At 40.9% G+C, this 21,110-nt stretch overlaps 1 protein-coding gene across 3 annotated transcripts in view; it reads left to right on the forward strand.

Annotated features, from left to right (window-relative positions):
- Positions 1–21,110, forward strand: part of ITSN1 (intersectin 1) — a 174,132-nt gene that overhangs the window by 65,540 nt on the left and 87,482 nt on the right. For all 3 annotated transcript variants that reach the window (XM_025206536.1, XM_025206535.1, XM_014520847.2), the window contains exons 10-16: positions 2,088–2,225; positions 3,356–3,471; positions 6,099–6,361; positions 8,902–9,051; positions 9,329–9,469; positions 14,098–14,185; positions 14,347–14,486. In XM_025206536.1, coding sequence (XP_025062321.1) covers positions 2,088–2,225; positions 3,356–3,471; positions 6,099–6,361; positions 8,902–9,051; positions 9,329–9,469; positions 14,098–14,185; positions 14,347–14,486 — 1,036 coding nt within the window. The remainder of the gene's footprint in view (positions 1–2,087; positions 2,226–3,355; positions 3,472–6,098; positions 6,362–8,901; positions 9,052–9,328; positions 9,470–14,097; positions 14,186–14,346; positions 14,487–21,110) is intronic.

Genomic DNA, 21,110 nt, shown 5'->3' on the forward strand with positions numbered 1-21,110 from the left:
AATTTTACCTGCCCTCTTTATTTTTTGGTTCTTTTTTGTTTTTAATTTATGAAAAGGCCACTTTATTTCTCTAGCCTTTAGTGAAATGTTACCTTAGAAAATACAATAGGGAGGAGCATTTTTACTGTATAATAAAAAAGAAGGCCATAGTCTCTAAAATTGTCGTTACTGTGGTCCAGGAGTAAAGGCTACCAAAATTACTAACCCATTGAGTTTACTTTCTTTTGTGTACCTTTAAAGGTGCTTCCCCTTCTTTCTTCCCCTGCATTTTTACCTGTGCTGTGACCTGGCTGCTCTTTTTTCTTCAGTGTGAACAAATTCTTGTTCTTTACAGAGCGTTCCTCATTTTAACTAATCTGCCAGTTAGTTCTTGTTAGTTTACAGCTACCTTCTGTGGCTTTTTAAACAGCCTTCATGCTGCTTTTGTGTTTTAACTTACTAATTTGTCTCCGCAGGCTATTTCTAATTAACTTTCCTTCTTCTTAATTCTCTACTTGAAATTCATTATCACACTGCTGTCGCATGTGATTTCTCCCAAGCAAAAATGACAGCTGTCGCATTTTACATAGTGGCTCAACTGCACTTGCTTTCTGGGCAAAATCCTTTGTTTTGCATAAAATTTAAAGAATGCCCTCTTTTCTCTTATGCCTCCTAACAAAGTTGCTATAAGAAACAATTACTTTATGGCAGCGCAGTCATCCAGCAGATCACAAACTTGAAGACTTTATACTTGTTACTGGAGCTTGAAATAGAGTGGAAAGGAAAAGGGTTGACACATTCCAGAAGTTCTGAACATAACTGCTTGGCAGCTTTGCCCCTTAACACTGCCAGAACTCTATTGAGATTAACAGAGGGCATTCACATCTTTCATAAGGGTGAATCTTGTTCACTTTTCCTGAGTCTTTTCCCCTAGAAGTGGAGCCAGGGTGGTTGCTGTGTAAGGGTAAGATTTATGAGCTGATGCCGGTGCTGTTGTTGGGCTGGCTAAGCACCTGAGGCACAAACAGGGTTCAGATACGGGGAATAAAACTTCTTCCAAAACCTATCCAGAAGCAAAGCCCTGGAGACATCCAGAATAATGTTGCACTCCTATTTTGAAGCTTTTCTGTGTGTTTTGAATCACCAGTGTACTAGTGAAGGATTAGATTTTCACATTAGTATGGATAAAGGCATCTTGTTCTTCTGTCTGAACTCCTATTTTATATCATTTGCAGTGATTGTTGCAATCAGATTATATTTGGTAAACATTAAATTTTCCTTGCACTTGTCAGGACTCCACTCTTAACTTTTGTTTTAAATGGAAACGTAGGGCATTTTTGCACATGTATGTGTCGCAGCGCTGGGAGCTGCGATGCATGCAGTGTATAAGCGGTGAAATGTGCATTAGCACAGAGAATGGTGGCGATGCGCTTCTGAACTAAAACACGTCAGAGGTGCTTTAGTTTTAAAAGCACACTGCCTCCACTTTCTGCACACTGATATGCATTTTGCCACTTATAGAACTGCATGCGGTGCAGTGCAGTATGCCTCAGCTTGTGTGCGGAGCAGACTCAATTAATCGAGTCTATTTCAAAGCGGGGGATCTCTGGTGCATCCCGAGAAATAAAGTATGTATATAAATGCTCATAAATCCTAGCACATGATATCGGCCTGAAGGGGCATGTACTGATTTGCCGTATCACTACTGACCAGTCCAATTTAACCCAACTTAAATGTTGTTATGAGGTGGGTATTTTTAGGAGGAGCAGGAGAATTTTCTCCCATGGAGTTGGGGCATAGGCATCAGAGAGGTAACTCAAGGCTTGAGGCAATAGAAGCTAGGCCAAAGATATAGCTGAGGAGGAGCAGAGATGACAGATGGGTAGGGAAGGTGATGTATCTGGTTTTGGGATAAATGTGCAATATATTTTAAACTGGATGAAAATTGTTGTTGTCTGTCTAAAAAGTAGTAACACTTACTTCAGACTTACAGTGTAGGAATGGTGCTACCTAAAGCCACAACATTGTTGTTGTTGGGGTTTTTTGTTCTTTTCTCCCCCTCCCCCCATTCCCTCCCCAGTATTTATTTGGGTCATTTCATTAAACAGGAATCTTTCAGACGTTGACCAAGATGGGAAACTTACAGCAGAAGAGTTTATTCTGGCTATGCATTTAATTGATGTGGCCATGTCCGGCCAGCCATTGCCACCTGTACTGCCTCCAGAATATATTCCACCTTCATTTAGGTAAAACTATTGTAATTGTGTCATTTTGTTTCTGCATGAATTACTCTTTGGGAGATTTTTAGCGGGAGTGCATGGCAGGGGGGCAGGAAACCTTTCAATTCAGTACTGTAGATGTGAAGGACAAGAAGCTCTGGAAGAGACTAATTTAGCTTGTTACCTATAATTAGGGACCTGCTGAAATTGAGGAGGCAGGTGGCTGATTTTGCATGCTGATTATGGCGTCGACTGTCATTTTTGTGGGCTTATCACGGCAGGGCTCACTCATGTTTCTGGCCAAGGACACCCTGGTGGCCTCACTCCTCACTGCTGATTGGTCAAGGGGGCCATCCATCATGCACCCCCTGCCTCTTGCTGCTAATTGGCTGAGAGGGCTGTCTCTTACACAGCTCTGCCCCTTACCTCTGATTGGCCATTCAGCCAGGCTGCAGTGGCCATGAGAACCAACAGGTGAGCCAGCATTTTCTTTTTAGTGAGGTTTTTTCCCCCTGTGGATTTTGCAGACAGTGCCCAATTTCACAATTTCTGCAAAATCCCAGAAACTGTAAACTGAGTAGGTCCATACCTATAATTGCTCAGATGTCTTGCAATATCCTCTCATTGGGAAACGTCTTCAATTTTTAAAAATGTTGGCTTGCTGTGTTAGTTACTTGAAAATGAAAACTTTGCTGCTACAAGTTGTTTAAAGGTACAGCTCTTGCCGACACCTGAATTTTAAGAAACAGAGCTGAAAGCTTTATAATTCAAATAAAAAAATCTAGTTGTCCTTCCCTCAGCTGAAATATTTAAAAATTCAAAGCTTGCCTTGGACTTTTATAGTGGCAAATTCTGATTTATGGTTCAGTAGTATTTATGGAATTATAATGTTGAGTTACTCTATATGTTTTTCCATTGTGCTTCTCCAAGGAAAAAAAATCCAGTGAAAATATACGTTGGCATATGCTTATATTGTCAGATTTTTAAAAATGTTACCTTATAGATGATAACGCGCTTATTCCACATAATATTTTTTTTTTCTGAACTTGGTAGTTCCTGTAGCTCCTCATCACCTGAGCTTAAATTATAACCATAAAGCACACCTATGGGTGGGCATAGGTGGCTTCAAATAATTTGTTACTATCTTTAATTGACAGAAGAGTACGCTCTGGCAGTGGCGTCTCTGCTGTAAGCTTGGTGTCCGTAGACCAAAGGTTACCAGAAGAACCAGTGTTGGAAGAAGAACAGCAGCAACCAGAAAAAAAATTGCCAGGTGAATGCAAATTTTGGATACATTTTGCACTTAGCAGAAAGTACTATTAACTGCTAGCATAATGTGCAATAATAAGATTATATTCTGCTAAAACTTTCTTTTAAGATTTTGTTCTGAGGATAGGTATGTATGGACAGACCTTTTTCATTGCAAATTGTATGCTTTTAATATATCTTTTTTATTAGTTCTCTATTTAAAAGGTATAAAGTTCTCTGAATACAAATAAATGACTTCAGATACTTGAATCTATTAAAGAACTATTGACGCTTCCATCACCATAGTTGAGAAAGTACTAGTAAGAACTAGCAGCCATCTGGGCTGATCTTGAAATTTTGGCTGTTGCTTTTAGAAATCCAGAGAGACAAATTTTTTTGTGCTATCCAGCAGCACTCAGAGTGCCAATGATTCCCATTTTCTATGCCAACTGCTTGTTTGCCAAAATGCCTTTCTAGTAAAGGTGTTCAATTGATTTGAAACAAACTTGGTAGAGCCCACCTATATCTCTCCATAACAGCCTGATGGGGGTAATGTTAGCATGATAGGAGGTAGTGACAACCCCCAACAGACACCTGAGCCAGGTTACTTTTGCAGTGCTTTACTGCCAGTGCTAGAGCAAGAGGTTTAACCTTTTTAGACTCAGGGCACTGCTTGGATGAAGCTAGCTCTTAGTTTTCACTCATTTTTGACTAGGGAATAATAATGGAACAGTTTTTCTGCTGCAGAGAACTCAGAAAGACAACAGCAGGTCAGAATGTTTTTGATGCTCTGGATTCCTATTGGAAATTTCTGGGTTTATCATGTAAATCGTGTTTGCATACCTAACAGTGCTAACGTTACGTGACATTCCATGACACCCTTGAAACAATCTCAGGGCACCCTGGTTGAAGATCTCTGCTCTGGTCTCTCAGCTCATTTATTTTTTACGTGAAATGTTTTGTTCCAAGTGGTAAACAACATGTAAGTAAAACAAGACCAGCTCTGTGTCATGTTTTCCAAACCTAGTGTATTACAGTGGTGACTTCAAATTATGCAGGATTTCTTGCAATTGCCATTCTATTGTTTGTAAACTGATGGATTGTACTTCTAACTGAAGCTTACTTTCTTCTACATATGGTCTACTGTGAAATAAGTACTGCAAATAAAATGGCAGTTGGTGAACATATTTAATGTCAACATCCAGGTGCAGTCCAGTGAGGCTCTTTACTGCTATACAGTAGACTTGGAGCTGACTGGGTGCTCTTTTCAAAAGTTGTCTCAATAAATTAATGCATTCAGGCTTGTAGTCTCTGGACTTTGTAGTAACTTAGATTCTACCTCCATGATATTGCATTATAGTGGTTCTCAATATTTCAGGAAATTCCTAATGTTTTCTATCCTCATGTCTTTCATTGAGGCTAAGCTCTTACAGGTTAGCTATTATTTATTATGGAGTAAGAGTGTGCACATAAATATTTAAGGCAGAACAGTGAGTATGTGGTAAAACACCACACTTCTTTCCTCTCAGTAACTTGTTTCTGTGCCCACCCCCTAAAAGTTGGGTTGTTGGTTCTCGATGAGCAACAAATTATTGTTATTTATCCCATCCAAATGTTATGAGATGTTTCAGACTGTAGAATCAGGAGGAAAACCAAAGGTGTGGATAGCCTAAGCTCCCTTCCACACTGTTAAGTAGAAACTGGGCTTTGTAGAACTTAAGAACTCAGGGGCTGAGACAGGACATGGGCTGTCGTGGGGACTAACATGTATGTGTCAGTGACAAGATCAAAAAGCACCCATGCAGTTTGTGTTACTGTATTTTCCCGAATCCAAGGATTTTTGTCCATTCAACATGAGGGGAAAACATCTTGTCTAATATTCAACTACAGTTTGGGGCCAGTGGATGCTGCAGCTCCATCTCTTCTGGTTCCAACTCCAGCCCTGATCTGTAGGAAGTGGTACTGGGGGAGGCATTTGGGGGAGATAAAGCAATGTGGGAAGAGGGGAACAAGGGGAGATCATGTGTTTTGTGGGGAGCACGGGGAGTTTGTTTGTTGTGGTCCAGGGAAAGTGTGGAGGAGACAACACAATGGCAGGGGAGCTGCTGCAGCTCCAGTTGCAGCTCCAGTCCCAACCCTGTCACTACTGGTTCTGTCTGCCAGGGCTGGAGCCATTGTGTGCTCTGGCCAAAGCCAGAGCCAGAGCCACCATGTAGGGTAGGCGGAGGGGGCAAGTGGCTGGGGGGCAGGCACTGAAGCGTCAAGTGGTGGGGTGAGCAAAGAGACAGACACTGGGGGAAACAGGCACCAGAGAGTGGGGGAGACAAGTAGAATGAGCGCAGAAGTTAGTCGGCCTGACCCCTGCTGCAAGAGTGAGGGGAATTAATTTAAAACAGCCCTCCAATAATTAGCATGGAAAATGTTTACAGATTAATATTTTTCCATGTTTGGAAACTAAATTATTGGGGGCTTGCCTTAAATTGGAAGTCGTTTTGGATTTGGGTAAAAATACTGATTGTTAAAAGTCTCATGTAATACTTTTGGAAACTTGTTCCATAGTGCAAACTATTGCCATTTCATTATGCTTACATGGGCATTTTAAAGACAATTAATAATACTTAATCTCAACATATGCACTTTATTGCTTCAAAGTAACGTTTGAAGATAAAAAACGTGAAAATTTTGAACGTGGCAACCTGGAACTTGAAAAGCGGAGGCAAGCCCTTCTGGAGCAACAACGCAAAGAGCAAGAGCGCCTAGCACAGTTGGAACGAGCCGAGCAGGAAAGGAAAGAACGTGAACGACAGGAGCAAGAACGTAAAAGGCAACTAGAGCTGGAAAAGCAACTGGAAAAACAACGGGAATTAGAACGTCAGAGAGAAGAAGAAAGGAGGAAAGAAATTGAAAGGCGAGAGGTAAGTGGGTGGATTCAAGGGTGATTCCATCACTGGATATTGTCAACTGAGCTGAACAAAATAAAGAAAGTACCCTAAATATGCTTTATCTTTAGAAAAAGGCTTTTTGCATCTTCTTACATTTCCTTGGAAACGAATTTGTTTGCTAGTGACTTCTAGCAAGGAAAGATATTTAGGACACACACTCAAATGTCTAGGCTCCTGGAGCTAGAGATAGATAACCATCCATTCTTTCATGTAAAAGTAGGATATTGTGAAATATCTCACTTTATCTGAATGGGTCGGACAGGTTCAGAATAGAAAGCTCTTAGGCCATCTACAGACGTTCCATTTGTGCCAGGAGAAAAGCCTTTCTTCTGGTACAAAAAGAAGAGCTTACAAAAGTTCAAGGGCTTTCTTGCAGAAGAAAAATGGTTCTTCTGCAAGAAGTTGATCAGATACCAACAAGGAAGATATTCTTCCTTCCAGTCTAATCTAATTACCTGTACACCTCTCTTGGGAGAGAGAGATACCCACTATCCCACTGTCCTCTACTTTCCCTTCTTCCTTCTCCAGGAGCAAGCTGTCAGAGAACCCTGTGGGGACCCTGCCCTCTGTATCACCAGTCAGTTAACAGGGGTGATATTCTCCTGAGGCAGGAATCCCCCCAGAGCCCTGGGAGGTTTCCAGCCATGGGAGAAGAGCCCCTACCCAGTGCACTCCTCTGGTTCAACTCTGAGGAGTGAGAGAATGGGAGACAAGTATAGCACCCAGGGCAGGAGCCCTCCAGCCAATTGGCAGCTGCAAGGATAGCCAGCTTTGGGCAACTTTGCAGCAGCAGCAGGAGAATTGTCTCCCACCCCCCACATGCGTCCAGTTCAATTGGGAGGTGTGCAGGGGGAGGGGGGATGTCAGTGCTGTGGCTGCAAGGCTGCCTGGGCTCCAGCAACCTTGCAGGTGCAAGAGATTCCCACGGTTTGAGAGTCAGGCTCAGGGAGGCTGTCCCCAAGCTTGGTCCCCTAGGGAGCTAGGGTAGGGATTGAAAAGCCCTAGGAGCCAAGAAGTGGAGAAGCTGTCTCCACTCCAGTTCACAGTCCTGCAGGCTTTCAATGCTGCATATGTTGCCCAGATATACATTCCTGTTTCTAGTCTAATTTTCCACCAGTAAGAATGTCTGATAAATTCTAAACATTAGAAATGTACGGCTGTACATGGCTCTTAACCTCTGACTTCAAAACTTTTTTTAATATAAAGTGATTCTGCTTTGGTGATGAACCAAACTTTTCCATGGGAATAGAACTTCATCATCCTTCTGCACTTAATGGTAGGCCTAGGAAAAGCTACCATGTTTGAAATCTCAAGACCAACAGAATTTTGAATTGGGTGGAACAGCCTTTGACTTTAGCTTTCTGTGAAACTATACTTGAGCTGGTTGTGATGTTTGTTTTTGGTGTCTATCAGTTAGAAGCAGATTATATACTGAATTCACCTGAATCCAATGTGACTTTGAATTTAAGATGACTCCCCAGTAAGTAGCTTCTATACATGGAAAATTATAAATTTGTTATGATTTTCCATGTATAGAAGCTATTTATTGGAGAGTCATCTTAAATGTGCTCCACAAAGCAGCAGCAGGGGGCAAGGGGCCAGATCCCCACCCTTTGCCCCCCTGCTTCTGTGCTTGTGCTTGCTCCCCTGCTGCCTGTCCCACTTGCTGCTTGTCTGCCCTGGTGCCTTCCACCTCTGCCACTTCTGTCCCATTGCTGCCTACCCTCTGCCCCCATTTCTTATCCCCTGCAACTCTCAACCTTCTATACAACTCAAGTTCCTGCTCTGGGATAGTCAGAAGCAGTGGCAGCACTGGTCTGGCCCAACTCAGGCTGAGAGAAGACATGGTGGCAGCTCTGGGCCCAGCCAGGTTAGGGCTGGGACTGGAGCCAGAGCTGAAGGTAAGCAGCTGTTGGGGCAAGAGGAAGGGGAAACAGGCAGTGCGGTCTCTTTTGCGCTTCCCCTGAGCTGCATATCATGGGTCTTCCCCTGCCCCCCACTATATGGCCTTCCCTGCATGCCCTCCACTGCAAACCCCCTTCCCCACCACACATGCTGCCCTGGCTGACAGTGGGCTGCAGCTCAGCCAACCCCACAGCAAAGCTGGAGCTGAACTGCTGCCTGCGCCAGGCCTATACTCAAATGAGTACACTAAGATGAGGCTTTTTTCCCCACCTTGAAATTGGGGAAAAGACCTCATCTTGGATTTTGGTAAATATGGCATTTCAGCAAATTAAATTATTGATTAATTTATGGTAATGGAAGAGATGCACGTCTTTTAAAAATGGCACACTTTCCTGACTCTGACCTTAATCCATCGTGGCATTTAAGCAATTACCTAATTTTAAACAATAAAACTACTCTGCTTAAAGATAGGCATGTACTTGTGTACCTTGCTGAACTGAAACCTTACAACATGTGTATTCTGATGAAGAAGTAGGATGGATTCTGACCAGCCGTTTCTTCAAATAATCTGTGTTTTGGGGTTTGGGGCTTTTTATTAAATACTACAGGCAGCAAAAAGGGAACTTGAAAGGCAAAGACAACTTGAATGGGAGCGTAATCGTCGGCAAGAGCTATTAAATCAAAGAAACAAGGAACAAGAAGATATAGTCATTCTGAAAGCAAAGAAAAAGACGTTAGAATTTGAGTTGGAAGCTCTAGTAAGTACAGATCTTTTTAAAAGGTTGTGGATTAAAATATTTTATTGTATAGAAGGACAACCAATTCCAACTATTTTGCATTTGAAATATTTGCTGGTGCTTATAATGCACAGCACAAGACCACAGTAATGAGTGTAGTTATATAATCTTAATTAGTTGCCATAATTACATCTTAGTAAGTCAGTTGTAGAATTAAAACATTGTTAGTTTTAGAAAGCACATGAAATCTACAATTTAATTAAATTATTTCAGTAATCAAAACATTTTTTTCCTGAAGAACGATAAAAAACATCAGTTGGAGGGAAAGCTTCAAGATATCAGGTGTCGACTGTCTACCCAAAGACAAGAAATTGAGAGCACAAACAAATCTAGAGAACTGAGAATTGCAGAAATTACCCATTTGCAACAGCAGTTACAGGTGAGCATTCTAGTTTTTTTCTTGCGCTTAGCATTTAGGCTTGTGGGGGGGTTTGTTTATTCTCCCCCACTTTGGGCAGTAATTCTGATCAGGCTTTCCCATTCAACATTATATGCCACTTCATGAACAGTACTTCTAGTTCATGCATATAGTGTCTTTCATCCCTATGGATCCCATGTTGCTCTTACAACTATGCTGAGGAATTACTGAAGGTGGCTGCCTCTGATTATATACAGCAACCTTAAATAGTCTTTAAAAATGTAGGAAAGTCTCCAAAAGAATTTAGGGAAATAAAAAGTTTTAGTTAAAAGTCTCTATGTTTGGGGATTTATCTTACAAATATGAATATTTCATATACATTTCTAACCAAATCCTTCCAACCCTCAAAAATGAAATTAGCAAATAAAGCACAACAGGGTGTTCTGTTTGATTTAGTTTCTTGCTTGATCTAGTGCCCTTTGCTCTTTCTCTCTTCTTCTTGCATTCTCTAGTTACTCTAATGACAGATATTGGGCCAACTATACTATATCATATAGCATGGTCCTGTCTGGTCTAGTGAAAGATATTACTACACAAATCTTTCTTCTCACAAGCTAACAAATAGCAGCTGAACAAAGGAAAATCTGGCTGCAAGGAAGGAAGTGTATATAGTAAGATTCCTTTTTCTACATGCGCAAAGAGCTGCCAACAAAATGTTCCTAGAACCAAATCTGCACGTAAAAGTAATAGCCACCTAAAGATGTCTCTTCTTCCTAAATACTTTAAGAGCTAGTACCAGAAATAGTGTACTTTTCACCTCAGAGGAGAAATGTAAATTTAGGTAAGTTGTGGTGTATTTATAGCTGTAGTTCGTATTTGTTCTTTACAACTTTGTACGTTGCGTGTTTGTCCCCATATCCTGGACAAAGGCTATCTTATGTAATTGTATTCTGAAATACGTTCACTTTCCACTGCACCATTATTGCTGCAAACTGTTGACAGTCATCGCCAGTCCCCTCAGAACGGACAAAGCAAGCATCTCATATGTAGTTTGTAAAAAAAAAACAAACCCCAAAAACACAAACCAAAAAGACAAAGCTTCTCAATCCTTCAGGATGGAAAGTAGTGCATAAACAAAACAGTTGTTGGTTATACTTGCATGAGATCACTAACTGCTTCAGTGTCTGAAATGTACGCATGAAACTTCTTTCAGAAACTGACATCTGAAGCATTTAAGATGCTTGATGCTGTTTTCCCAAGTATTTGAAATACTTAAGCACAGTCTTAGATTTTAAATACCATTAAGAGTCTTCCTTGCTGTTTTTCTTTCCCCCTTTCAGGGAAAAATAGCCTATTTATTTTTAAGATGTTTTGTTTGATTTTTTTTTTTGTATTATTTACTTGTGGTCATATTTTAGTGTGTACAAAAATTGAGGGAAAGCCAAGCCAAACCAAAGAAATGAGCATTTAGTCCTGAGAATGCCTAGACAACAGAATTCATTCTCTTAAAACATAAGCATGACCACAGACCTAAATCCAAACTCCTGTGGAGCTCATGAGCTTCCCACTCTCTAGGTTTATGCTTTGAAAACAAAGCAGAGCCTAATATAGTGACTGATGTAATACCTGGTCATTGAGGCTCCAGGATGCTTGCCTAGACATGTGTACTTTGGTGCAGACTGAAAGGTTTTATTTAGCCAGTGTAAAAACAGATTTCTATACAACCAGTGAAGTTTTTCTCTACAGAGTGAGAAAAATAAGAGAAGAAATAAGGGCAACATAAAGTGGATATACAATATATACAAATAACAAACAGAAGCCTTCAGCTTTTAAGCATGACAGCACATGATGTAAGTCAGAGGCACCTCTGTAGAGTGGGGAAACAAATGAGCTACAGTATTTTACATCTTAATTCACAAGTCATTAAATGGACTAATGGTTGTGTTCACTGGTTGGCCTTGATGGTGAGAAAAGATAAGAGAGTCTGCAATGCCTGTCTAATGCAATAGCAAACAAGTAGCAAGATTTTACTATATCAAAAGATGCTGGTTCTTTATTTATATTAGAGTAATGTCTAGAATTCTGTGTTTGGGATCAGATTCCCATTATACTGGGGCAGATTTTTTTTAAGACACAGTCCTTCTGAGAACACTAGCAAATGTAAGAAACAGAAGGTGAAGGAGGAGGAAGAGTTTGAAATGAGCAGAAGTGGAAAGAGTTGCATAGATATATTGCATGAGAGTTGGTCGCTTCAAGTAATGTATTGAAATGTGACAAGATGTTAGCTAGAAGTTTTCTCTCTTGACCTGTGTATAGACATTTGGGGAGATCGAATCAAGTAAAAAATGGTCACTCAATGTAAGGTAAGTTGGGTTGTGGGAGCTAGCGGGGATTGGGGGGGAGGCAAGCAGGCTCTAGGAGGGTCAGGGAGATTGAGTTCAGGCAGTGTCTGCAGGGGGTTGATGAGGTCCAGGAGGGTTTGGTGGGATCAGGGGAGGTCATGGGGTCCATGGAGGGGCTCTTTCCCCCAGGACCAGGGGCTGTTTTTAACCCCCTCACCACCACCCCAGATGAACAACCACCACCCCCACCTGTTCCCCCAACCCTTCCCCAACTTACTTCCTTGGCTCCTAGCACTGGTGAATGCTAGTAAAACCAGCAGTGGGAGCAGCTTGCAGGATGGGGGGTTTGGAGGACTTGGGGAGGTGATGGGGGCTGGCTAGTTGGCTGGGGAGGGAGTTGACTGTTTTGGGGGTGGGGGAGAGGCTAGGGGAACTAAAAATAGCTCAGTGCCAAGTAGCCAGCGGCTGGCCTTTCCCATCCCTAGGGCTGTACTAGGAACTGTACAGAAGTTCAGGGAAGTTAGATCCATCTAAAAATGGCCAACCCTATCTAAGTTAGATTACCTTGGAGGTAGGGTTAACTTAGATTGGTTGGCCATTTTTAGACTGATCTAAATGTCCCAAAACTTCTGTGTAGTTCATACTCAGATTGATATAACTAGGGATCTCAGTGTTAAGACCATATCTGGGCGAACTAAGTTATATCAGGTGGCCATTTTTAATGTGATCTAACCTCCCCAAATGTCTGTATGCATCCTAAGTATTATAGAGGTACTAATTGTGGGGTTATATCCTCTGCGGTTTTTTTTCTGTACTGATCATATGCTATCAGTTTACCCATGACTGTGAAAGAAAGCTGAAGCATGTTGGGGGGGAGGGGAGGGGGAGCATTAAAGTTTCACTTCTATAATGTCTGTATGGTACACTTCTGAAAACTTTCAACATCAGTAAGAAAATATGTTATGCATTTCTGTATTTCATCTATTCTGTTTCATAGAGGAGGATTACATGGCATACTTATACAGCCATTAACATGTCCTTGAATGGTTGAAACAGACTTATTTGTATTGTAGTAAGTGCAACTATAAAATGAGATAGGTTCCTAGTAAAGGGGAGATGGGGAGGATAGAGGATGATGTAAGTAAAGTCTGTATCATAATGCATGTGCACAAGGAGGCCAAATTAAGAAATGCCAGAACTGAGAATGGAGTGCAACAATAAACTTTGAGTGCTTGACTCTACTGCACTGTCTTAATGTACATTTTGAATGTAGCGTGTTAGAAATGCTCATGGTTACAGCGTGTAACAAATATGAGAACTGTATATAGTGGTGGCACAATTATAAAGAATACCAGACATGAAGTGGGATAGCCATGAAATAAATCCTTTATATACCACTGTAACAAGTGTTCTTGCACTGGACTTGCAATAGGATTAAACAATTATGTGAAGATTGTGCTGATGGCTAAGTTGTCATTCGTGCTCCTTTATGACAAATGCAAGTTGTCAGGTCCTTAGTTCCTCAAAGAACTGTGACTTCAGCACCGTGCTGCTGAAATAAACTGCTTAAAAGAAAGTTTGTTTTAAGACTGAGATACTGATACCCTGACTACTTTTAGAAACAAAGTCATTTCACATCAGGCTTCCGTAATTGGTTCAACAGCTTGACTTTGAGGGTTAAGGCATACAAAAGTATCAAGTTTAAATGAAAAATGTTATCCCCCCAGAAACAACAGAGATTATTTATGATCCACTGAAGAAAATCTCATTCACAGGCAGTTTGCCAGATTATTTGCTGGCAACATTCTGGATATCAGTAAAGCAGTGGTCTCTACTAGGGCACTAAGCAGATATTTAAAACTACATTTTTTCTTACCTGGTTGTCTACATGCTTCCTAATTTTTGGTTTCATTAAAAGTCATAATTAAAAAAATATATTAATAACATTGGCAATCCTTAAATAATACTAATCCTGGTGAAATTACTTTTTATGTAAGGTGCTACTGACAACCTGATTCAGAACTGCATGAAGTCTATCCTGATCTCTCTCCTACTTTTAAAAAAAATTTTCAGTTCAGGATTTGCTAAGTAAGATACTTCGAGTTGACTAATTTCTTAAGGAGCTTGAATGTGCTGGTAGGCAGTTCTGTCACTGAATAATGGTATCACATAAAAGTTACTTGGGTAATTCTTTGTTCGCGTTGGAGTTGAAAAAGACATTCTTGGTAAAAGGGAAACTGGCCTGTGGGAAGTGTGTGGCTAGTTCTACTGAAGATCAATCACCTGTTCTCCTGTTTCCTCCCAAAGGAGTCTCAGCAGATGCTTGGAAGATTAATTCCAGAAAAACAGCTACTCAATGACCAGTTAAAGCAAGTTCAGCAAAACAGTTTGCACAGTAAGTATATTTTATATGTTTGAGTCTTTTATACAATGTATCATCCATACTGATAATACATTTCTTTAATTTTGCAACTGACCTGTTGAAAAACAATGTTCTTTGAGACATAAAAATGTCAATGGTTGAAAATATTTATTTGACAATATGTTTAAAAACAGGAGATTCACTTCTTACTATCAAAAGAGCCTTAGAAGCCAAGGAACTAGCACGCCAGCAGCTTCGAGACCAGTTAGATGAAGTAGAAAAAGAAACCAGATCTAAACTTCAGGAGATTGATATTTTCAATAATCAACTGAAGGTAATCTGTCTCTCTAGTGCCTGCTTTCTGAATGTTTGGTTGATCAGCTGCTAATTTGGTCATAAGCAGAAACATTTTACTATATTGTTACTTGTTCAGAATTTCAATGTTAATACCATTATTAGAAGCAACATGACGTTCTGAAGTATATTATACTTCTCTTAAGACAATAAAATTTGGTAAATCTGAAGCCTCTTGAACAAGATAAATTGTCAGATACCAGATTTACTGTTACACTTGCAAAATTGTACGCTTCTATCCTCCCATATTCATAAACGGAGGGATAGAATATAGTGTGAGGAAATCTGGAATCCATGCTTCTGCAAATTCATATTCCCTCCATTTTAAGCCCACCGGTAAAGTGACTTGACTTTGGATTCTGTAAGTTTTTCTGCCACGTCATAAACTCATGCTTGTTCCTGATTGTAGTTGTCTTTGTTTTGTGGTTTCATATTTTTGATTTAGTAATAAAATTGTGTGGTTTGTCATATTTGTACAGGAAAATTAGACATTGCAACAGCCCCTAGAGGAAAAGCAACCTTCAAAAACAGTGGATAAAATTTCTCTAGCAGTCACATTTTAAGACAGGGGGAAAATGCCTTATATTAACTTTGTATCCCACTTTTTGCTGAATCAGGCTCCAAGACAAATTGTATGGCATTTCCTGGAAAATATAATTTTTCTATCATTTTCCTTGGTTTGAAAAATTTGTAACAAGAATAAAGTTTTTATAGCTGATTCTGGTTTGAAATTTGATCTAGCAGGATTTTTATTTTGTGTCTGTGAGGTAGAAAGAGGTTATTCAGGTTAAGTACCAAGTACTTGATACTAAAATTGCTAAAATGGATAGTCTGGAGCAGTGGTTCCAAAATGTTTTGGACCAATAGACCACTGTCAACCCTCAAAATTTCTCACAGACCATGAACATATCCTTATCAAAATCTAACTGTTGGGTAGGCTTTATATAATCTACAGATTTGCTTTGGACTATAGTTTGGGAACCATTGGTCGATAAAAGAAGTGGGTGGCCATATCTTAATTGTGTGTCAGTGCCAAATCAGGGATCTGACTCTCAGTATTTTAGTTGTATAGAGTTCCTTGTTATGCTTTAGAAGATACCATGACTGAAAACAAGCTATATAACCAACATTATTGACTAATTTTTATTAAAGAATAAATAAAAACTATGGTTCTGTTAGTTACAGTCCCTGTTTGTATGCATCTCTGGAGAGCTCTGAACCGAGAGTACACCTTTCAAAATTGGGCCCATGTGTCATGGGGTGTTCAGCTGAAATTAAACTAAGACAAAAGTAAGGTTTCCAAAATTAGTGGAGAGTGCTTTTTTGATGTATCTTATAACTTAAACAGCTTTATAGATGGGCAAAGGAAACTTGTGCAGGTAGGTTTGATTTATCATTTATAGGGACCTACTTAAATTGCATTTCACAATTTTCATGGAAACTGTGAAAAATGGCAGTATCCATGATTACTGTGAAAAATAGCATTTCCCCTGATTTTTCACAAAATTGCTTGGAAATAAAAAGCTTACTGGAATACAAAGAAAGTGTGGCAATACCTGCAGCCATAGGGCACAGGATTTGAGAGAGAGATGCTGAGCTAGTAATGTAGACTCAGTGAAAGCACCAGTCAGGAAAGCAAAAGATTTTTGGTGCCATCTTTTAAGAAGTCAGATGCAATGCTGCAGTCTGAAGATGATGAGTGGAAGTAAATCCAAGAAAGCTAAATACATTTCAGCTCAGGATCATGTAAGGCAGTTCCCTGTAGGAAATTTGCCTGGGTGGTAATTTGTTTTGTTTATCATGCAATGGGACTCTGGATGTGTAGAGGAAAAACAGTATCTGATTTGCATATAAAGCGAAAGGCTGCTATAAAAGCTGAAGGTGAGAGCCCTAAAGATCGAGGACATAGTTCATGAACCACTGAAAGCAGTTTAACAAGAAGAGAGGCTACACTTGCGCTAGTGGAGGCAGTCACAGCTGCCAACATTCCTCTGGAGAAAATTGATAACCCTAAATTAAGGGACTACTTGAACAAACGTGCCAAATGCTGGCAGTTTCCCATTTGTGAACAAACTTTGCCAAGATTATCTACCAGGAGTAATTGCTTTGCATGTTCTGTCTACAAAACCTGCATTGGCAGAATATGAATCAGTCTTGATTGTAGCAGATGAAGCAACAGATGTCCAAGATAACTAGGATCTGTATATTTCTGGGAGCTGGACAAACCACGACCTGCCTGGTTTTCAAACAGAGCCGGTTCATCTTGTATCTGTCAATTTTTCTATTGTGGCACAAGCTGCAGTGGAGCCTTTTGTAAACTACAGCTTAGAATTTAACAAGATAGTAGCATATCTGTCCGATAATGCAATGTATATGTGCAAAGCTTTCTCTGATGTGCTCCAAGGAATGGTGCCCAATGCAATTCATGTCACCTGCAGTGTTCACATCCTTTCTTTAGGAATGGTGCCCAGTGCAATTCATGTCACCTGCAGTGTTCACATCCTTTCTTTAGTAAGTGACATCTGGCGCATACATTTTCCTGGTATGGACATCCTGGGGTTCCTCTTTTAAAAAAGCATTCCAACATTGTCCAGGTCATAAGCTTTGATACAGTGAGTCCATTGCCAATGAAAGCAGGGATCTACATGTGACTGTCACTTCCACCGGAGTCAGTGTTTACAGGGTGGAATTCGTGGTTTAATGCAGTTTGTTACCATACCAGGATTATGAAGTACTACCAGCAGTTTGTGTGCGAGGATCTTGAAATCACACCCAGCACACGGTGCCTGCTTAAACTACATGATCTCTTAAGATAGGGCGACATTGAAGACCAAGTTAAGTTTGTGGCTGAAAATGTGATCCATGGAGCTTCTAACGTGGCTTGAAAGTCTGCAGGCTTTGATCCACCAAGCACACAACAAGCTGATGGATATAAGTTGGGTTGAAGACATGGCATCACAGCAGCTTTCAAACTATCAATGTGAAAACCAGTGGAGACCAGAACTGTTCCAGGCAATAGCTGCAAAGTTGAATCAATACTACGAGTATGATCAGTCACTACCACAATGATTTAAACAACCCACTGCCTCCTTGTTTAGTTTTGTTTACATTTTTTACACCAGTTGGGTACCTTTTCTGAGGTTTGAGCCTCAGCTACTGAAATCAGTCCCTGGATGGCAGGAAGAGCATGAAAAGGAATGTGCTGCTTACATGAACTTCATCAAAGGGTTCTAGATGCCTTTGACTGTGACTGTTTTGGGAGTCTGCTTTTTATTGGTTTCCACATGTCTGCAACTTGGCAAAATGCTGCCTTACCATTCCAACCAATTCAGTGGACACAGAATGTGCAATCTCAGTATATCGACAAGTGTTTATTATACCACAGAGACAGAAGTCAGCCGCAACTGCCAGTGGATACTGCATGCTAGCCTTTAACAACTAACATGAATTGTTTCTATCAAGGTTAGCATTATTTAGTATTACTAAACTTTTTGTAGAATGCTAATAATAAATTATGATGATATTAGTTACAATTCATGTTGTGTATAAATTTATATACCTATATTTCAATTTAGATTTAAATTTAACACTGAGATTTATAATACGGTAATTTATTTGATATTTCTACGGACTTTGCTATTTAATTATGCCGCAGTTTTTGCCCCTCAGCCAATCAGCAGCAGGCAAGGCATAGGGCCAGTGCAGCCCCTCAGCCAATCAGCAGCAAGGAGAGGCTTGCTATGAAAATACAGCAAAATTAGCTCCACGCACTGTGAGCAGCCCACAAAAATCCCTTTGTCTCGCTGTGATTTACGTAGGTCCCTAATCACTGATAATATTAATTCTTTATAAAAGGTGAGTGACCTTAAGTCTAATGAGCTGACTTAAGTCAGCAAATGAAAGACTACAAAGAATTGTGAATTCAAATTATTCTAGCTATACATTTTGTTGTTTAACAGGAGAAGCTGTTGATGAATTAACTATGTTAAATTGCAATAGTATTTCAGTATTTCATTAAAATCATGACAAGAGATGTCAATCTAATACTCTGGCAGGTCTTTGGCTGCGTTTCTCTGACCAGTGAGGTTGAAATCTTGGTATTGCCCCTGTATGCAAAAAGAGTGAAAGCTTGATGTTTCTTGGTGTTCTTTGATGGCTTCTTTGCTTGCTTGAAAAAGATAAGATTAAAAGGCTAAGGTGAGATAAGAGCAATACAGGTATGCTCTTAAGGTAGAGAAATGGAAGGAATGCGTACCGTTTAATTGAGGGTATCCGTGTCCTTATATAATTTTGCTGGAGATGGAACACAGCTTTAATAGCTTAGTTGGCTTTAATTTTTAGGTGCAGTAATCCTTTCATTGACTCAACACCTTCACAGGCTGGGGCTGGTAACATTTTCAGATCATGAATTTACACTTTGCTAATACATATGCAACAGGGATTTAATTGCCTTTGCTTTTGTGGAAGAAACTCTCAGAACACTTTTTTTTTAAAGAATTGCCACTCTTTCTTCTATTCAGTCCATTTTTGTGCAATTCCTTTGATTTCCTTAAAGCAGTGGTTCTCAACCTATTTGCCGTAGCGGGCCACACTTGCAGCTCTCAATGTGTTACGTGGGCTGCAGCCCACAGCTGAGGGGCTGCCAGGGCTATGGGACCAGGGCCTGCAGCCCCCTACAGCAGCACCTAAGCCCTGGCTACCACCCACAGGAGGCAGCAGTTGCTGCAGCCGAAGCAGAGCTTGGAACCCATCTCCCCACAATGCTCCCCCCGGGCAGTACAGCCGGAGTGAAGTTCATGGGGAGGGGGCAGATGTGTGCTGCCCACTGCAGACTTGGGGCTACCTGCCCTGCTGGTCTCCCCCCAGGGCCTCCATAGCCAAGCAAGCAGGACCCAGTGCCAGTGGGCAGGGATGCTCAGTGCTGCTGCTGGGAGCCCCATGACAGCCTCACCACCATAGCAAGGCACCCCGGCAGCAGCGGTGGCATGGAGTTGAGCCCCAGTTGGTGCCGGGCAGGCAGGGGGTGACTTGCCATGGTGATGCAGCTGGTGTGGGGTTCCCAGCAGTGGTACAGAGCCTCCCCACCCTGCTCTGCTGCAGAAGCCCCCAGGAGAAGGGCAACAGGGCAGGGAGCCCTGAATCCGCAGCAGGCAGCCTGCATCTGCCCCTGCCCTGTGCACAAATTTGTGGGGCACATGCCCCCCCATGCCTCCTTCCCCAGGAATGCATGCAGCAGCGGAGGGCCAGCTCCCTGCTGCTTGACAGGTGAGCTGCCTGGGGCTCATAACCACACATTCTCATCCTGGCCCTGGGCCGCATGTACAACGCTGGCTGGGCACTGTGCCCTACCCTGCCCTGCCCTATTCTACTCCCTTCTTCCCTCCCTCCCTCACCATGGGGACCTCAATCTGCTCTTCCCCCTCCACCCGATAGACTTACCTGGAGGGAGCAGTGAGAGCTGGTTTCCACCCTTTCTGGCTGCCAGGTGCATGTGTGCACATGCACATGGTGCCCCTTGCCTCCAATTACCCTCCTCCTCTCCCCCCAGCCCCAAGCAGCCTCTTCTAGGCTGGAATTCTGCCAGCCTGCAGGGGGAAATATGGGGTTTCCCACGTTTTTCTCCCTGACTTTAACAAATTGCAGGTGGCAATCTTTACTCTTTTTTTTGTTAACAGGATGTCACATGGGCAGTATGCTGATTGGACCACATGTGGGATGTAGGTTGAGAACCACTGCCTTAAGGTTTAATAAGAGTTAAATTCTAGTTTTGTACAAGTCTCAAACACCTTCATTTTCTATAGATTGTATAGGAAATATTTTGTTCTTTCAAATGTTTTTCTCAACATTAATAATTCTTAGAAATTTTCTTAAACTGAAAACACCACAAAATAATTTGTCATCCATTCTTGACTATCTTTGGAGAGGGGAATCTTAGTCTTTCTGAACTTGGTAAGGAAGCTATCTGGCATTGTCAGGTAACTAATACATTTCCCAAATTATAGTTTATATTTAAATGATGTCTTGAATTAGTAATCAGTGCTAGTAGCACGTGGCTTTAACATATTTGTGAGTAAAGCATCTTACAGTTTTATGTAGTAGTGCTTTCAAGGCAGTTCTGTGAAGTTTGCAGTTAACTATAAAACAATTGCAAATGAATACTTCATTGCTTTTGTTGCTTCTAAGCAATTAGTAACATAGCAAGCTAAGGGTTTTTTACAAGAATTTTGACAATTGTACAAATTTTTCTTAAAGTTACACAAAGACTTGAGCGTTTATCAAAAGACTCTGTTTGTAATACTACTATTTCTAGAATTCTGTATGCGAGTTTAAAGGGAAGATTTTTTTTAAGACGAGGGAGAATGCTCCTGGTTGAGCCTTTTTGATGTTGTATAGCAACTGGTTTGGCATAACTTCATGCTGAGAGCCTAGAAAAAGGCTGTTTTTGCTTCCTATAACAGAAAGAGGTATTTTGCAACTCTTTGTAGCTGTTTATTGGAAGACAGTAGAAATTTCTGAGTTCCTTTCTTAAGTGAACTCCACACATGATTTAATAACACAGATATATATGAACTGCTAGTTATCAGCCATCGTGTATATAAAGGTA

Source organism: Alligator sinensis, unplaced genomic scaffold (genome assembly GCF_000455745.1).
Source record: "Alligator sinensis unplaced genomic scaffold, ASM45574v1 scaffold966_1, whole genome shotgun sequence".
In the NCBI taxonomy this organism is placed as follows: Eukaryota; Metazoa; Chordata; order Crocodylia; family Alligatoridae; genus Alligator; species Alligator sinensis.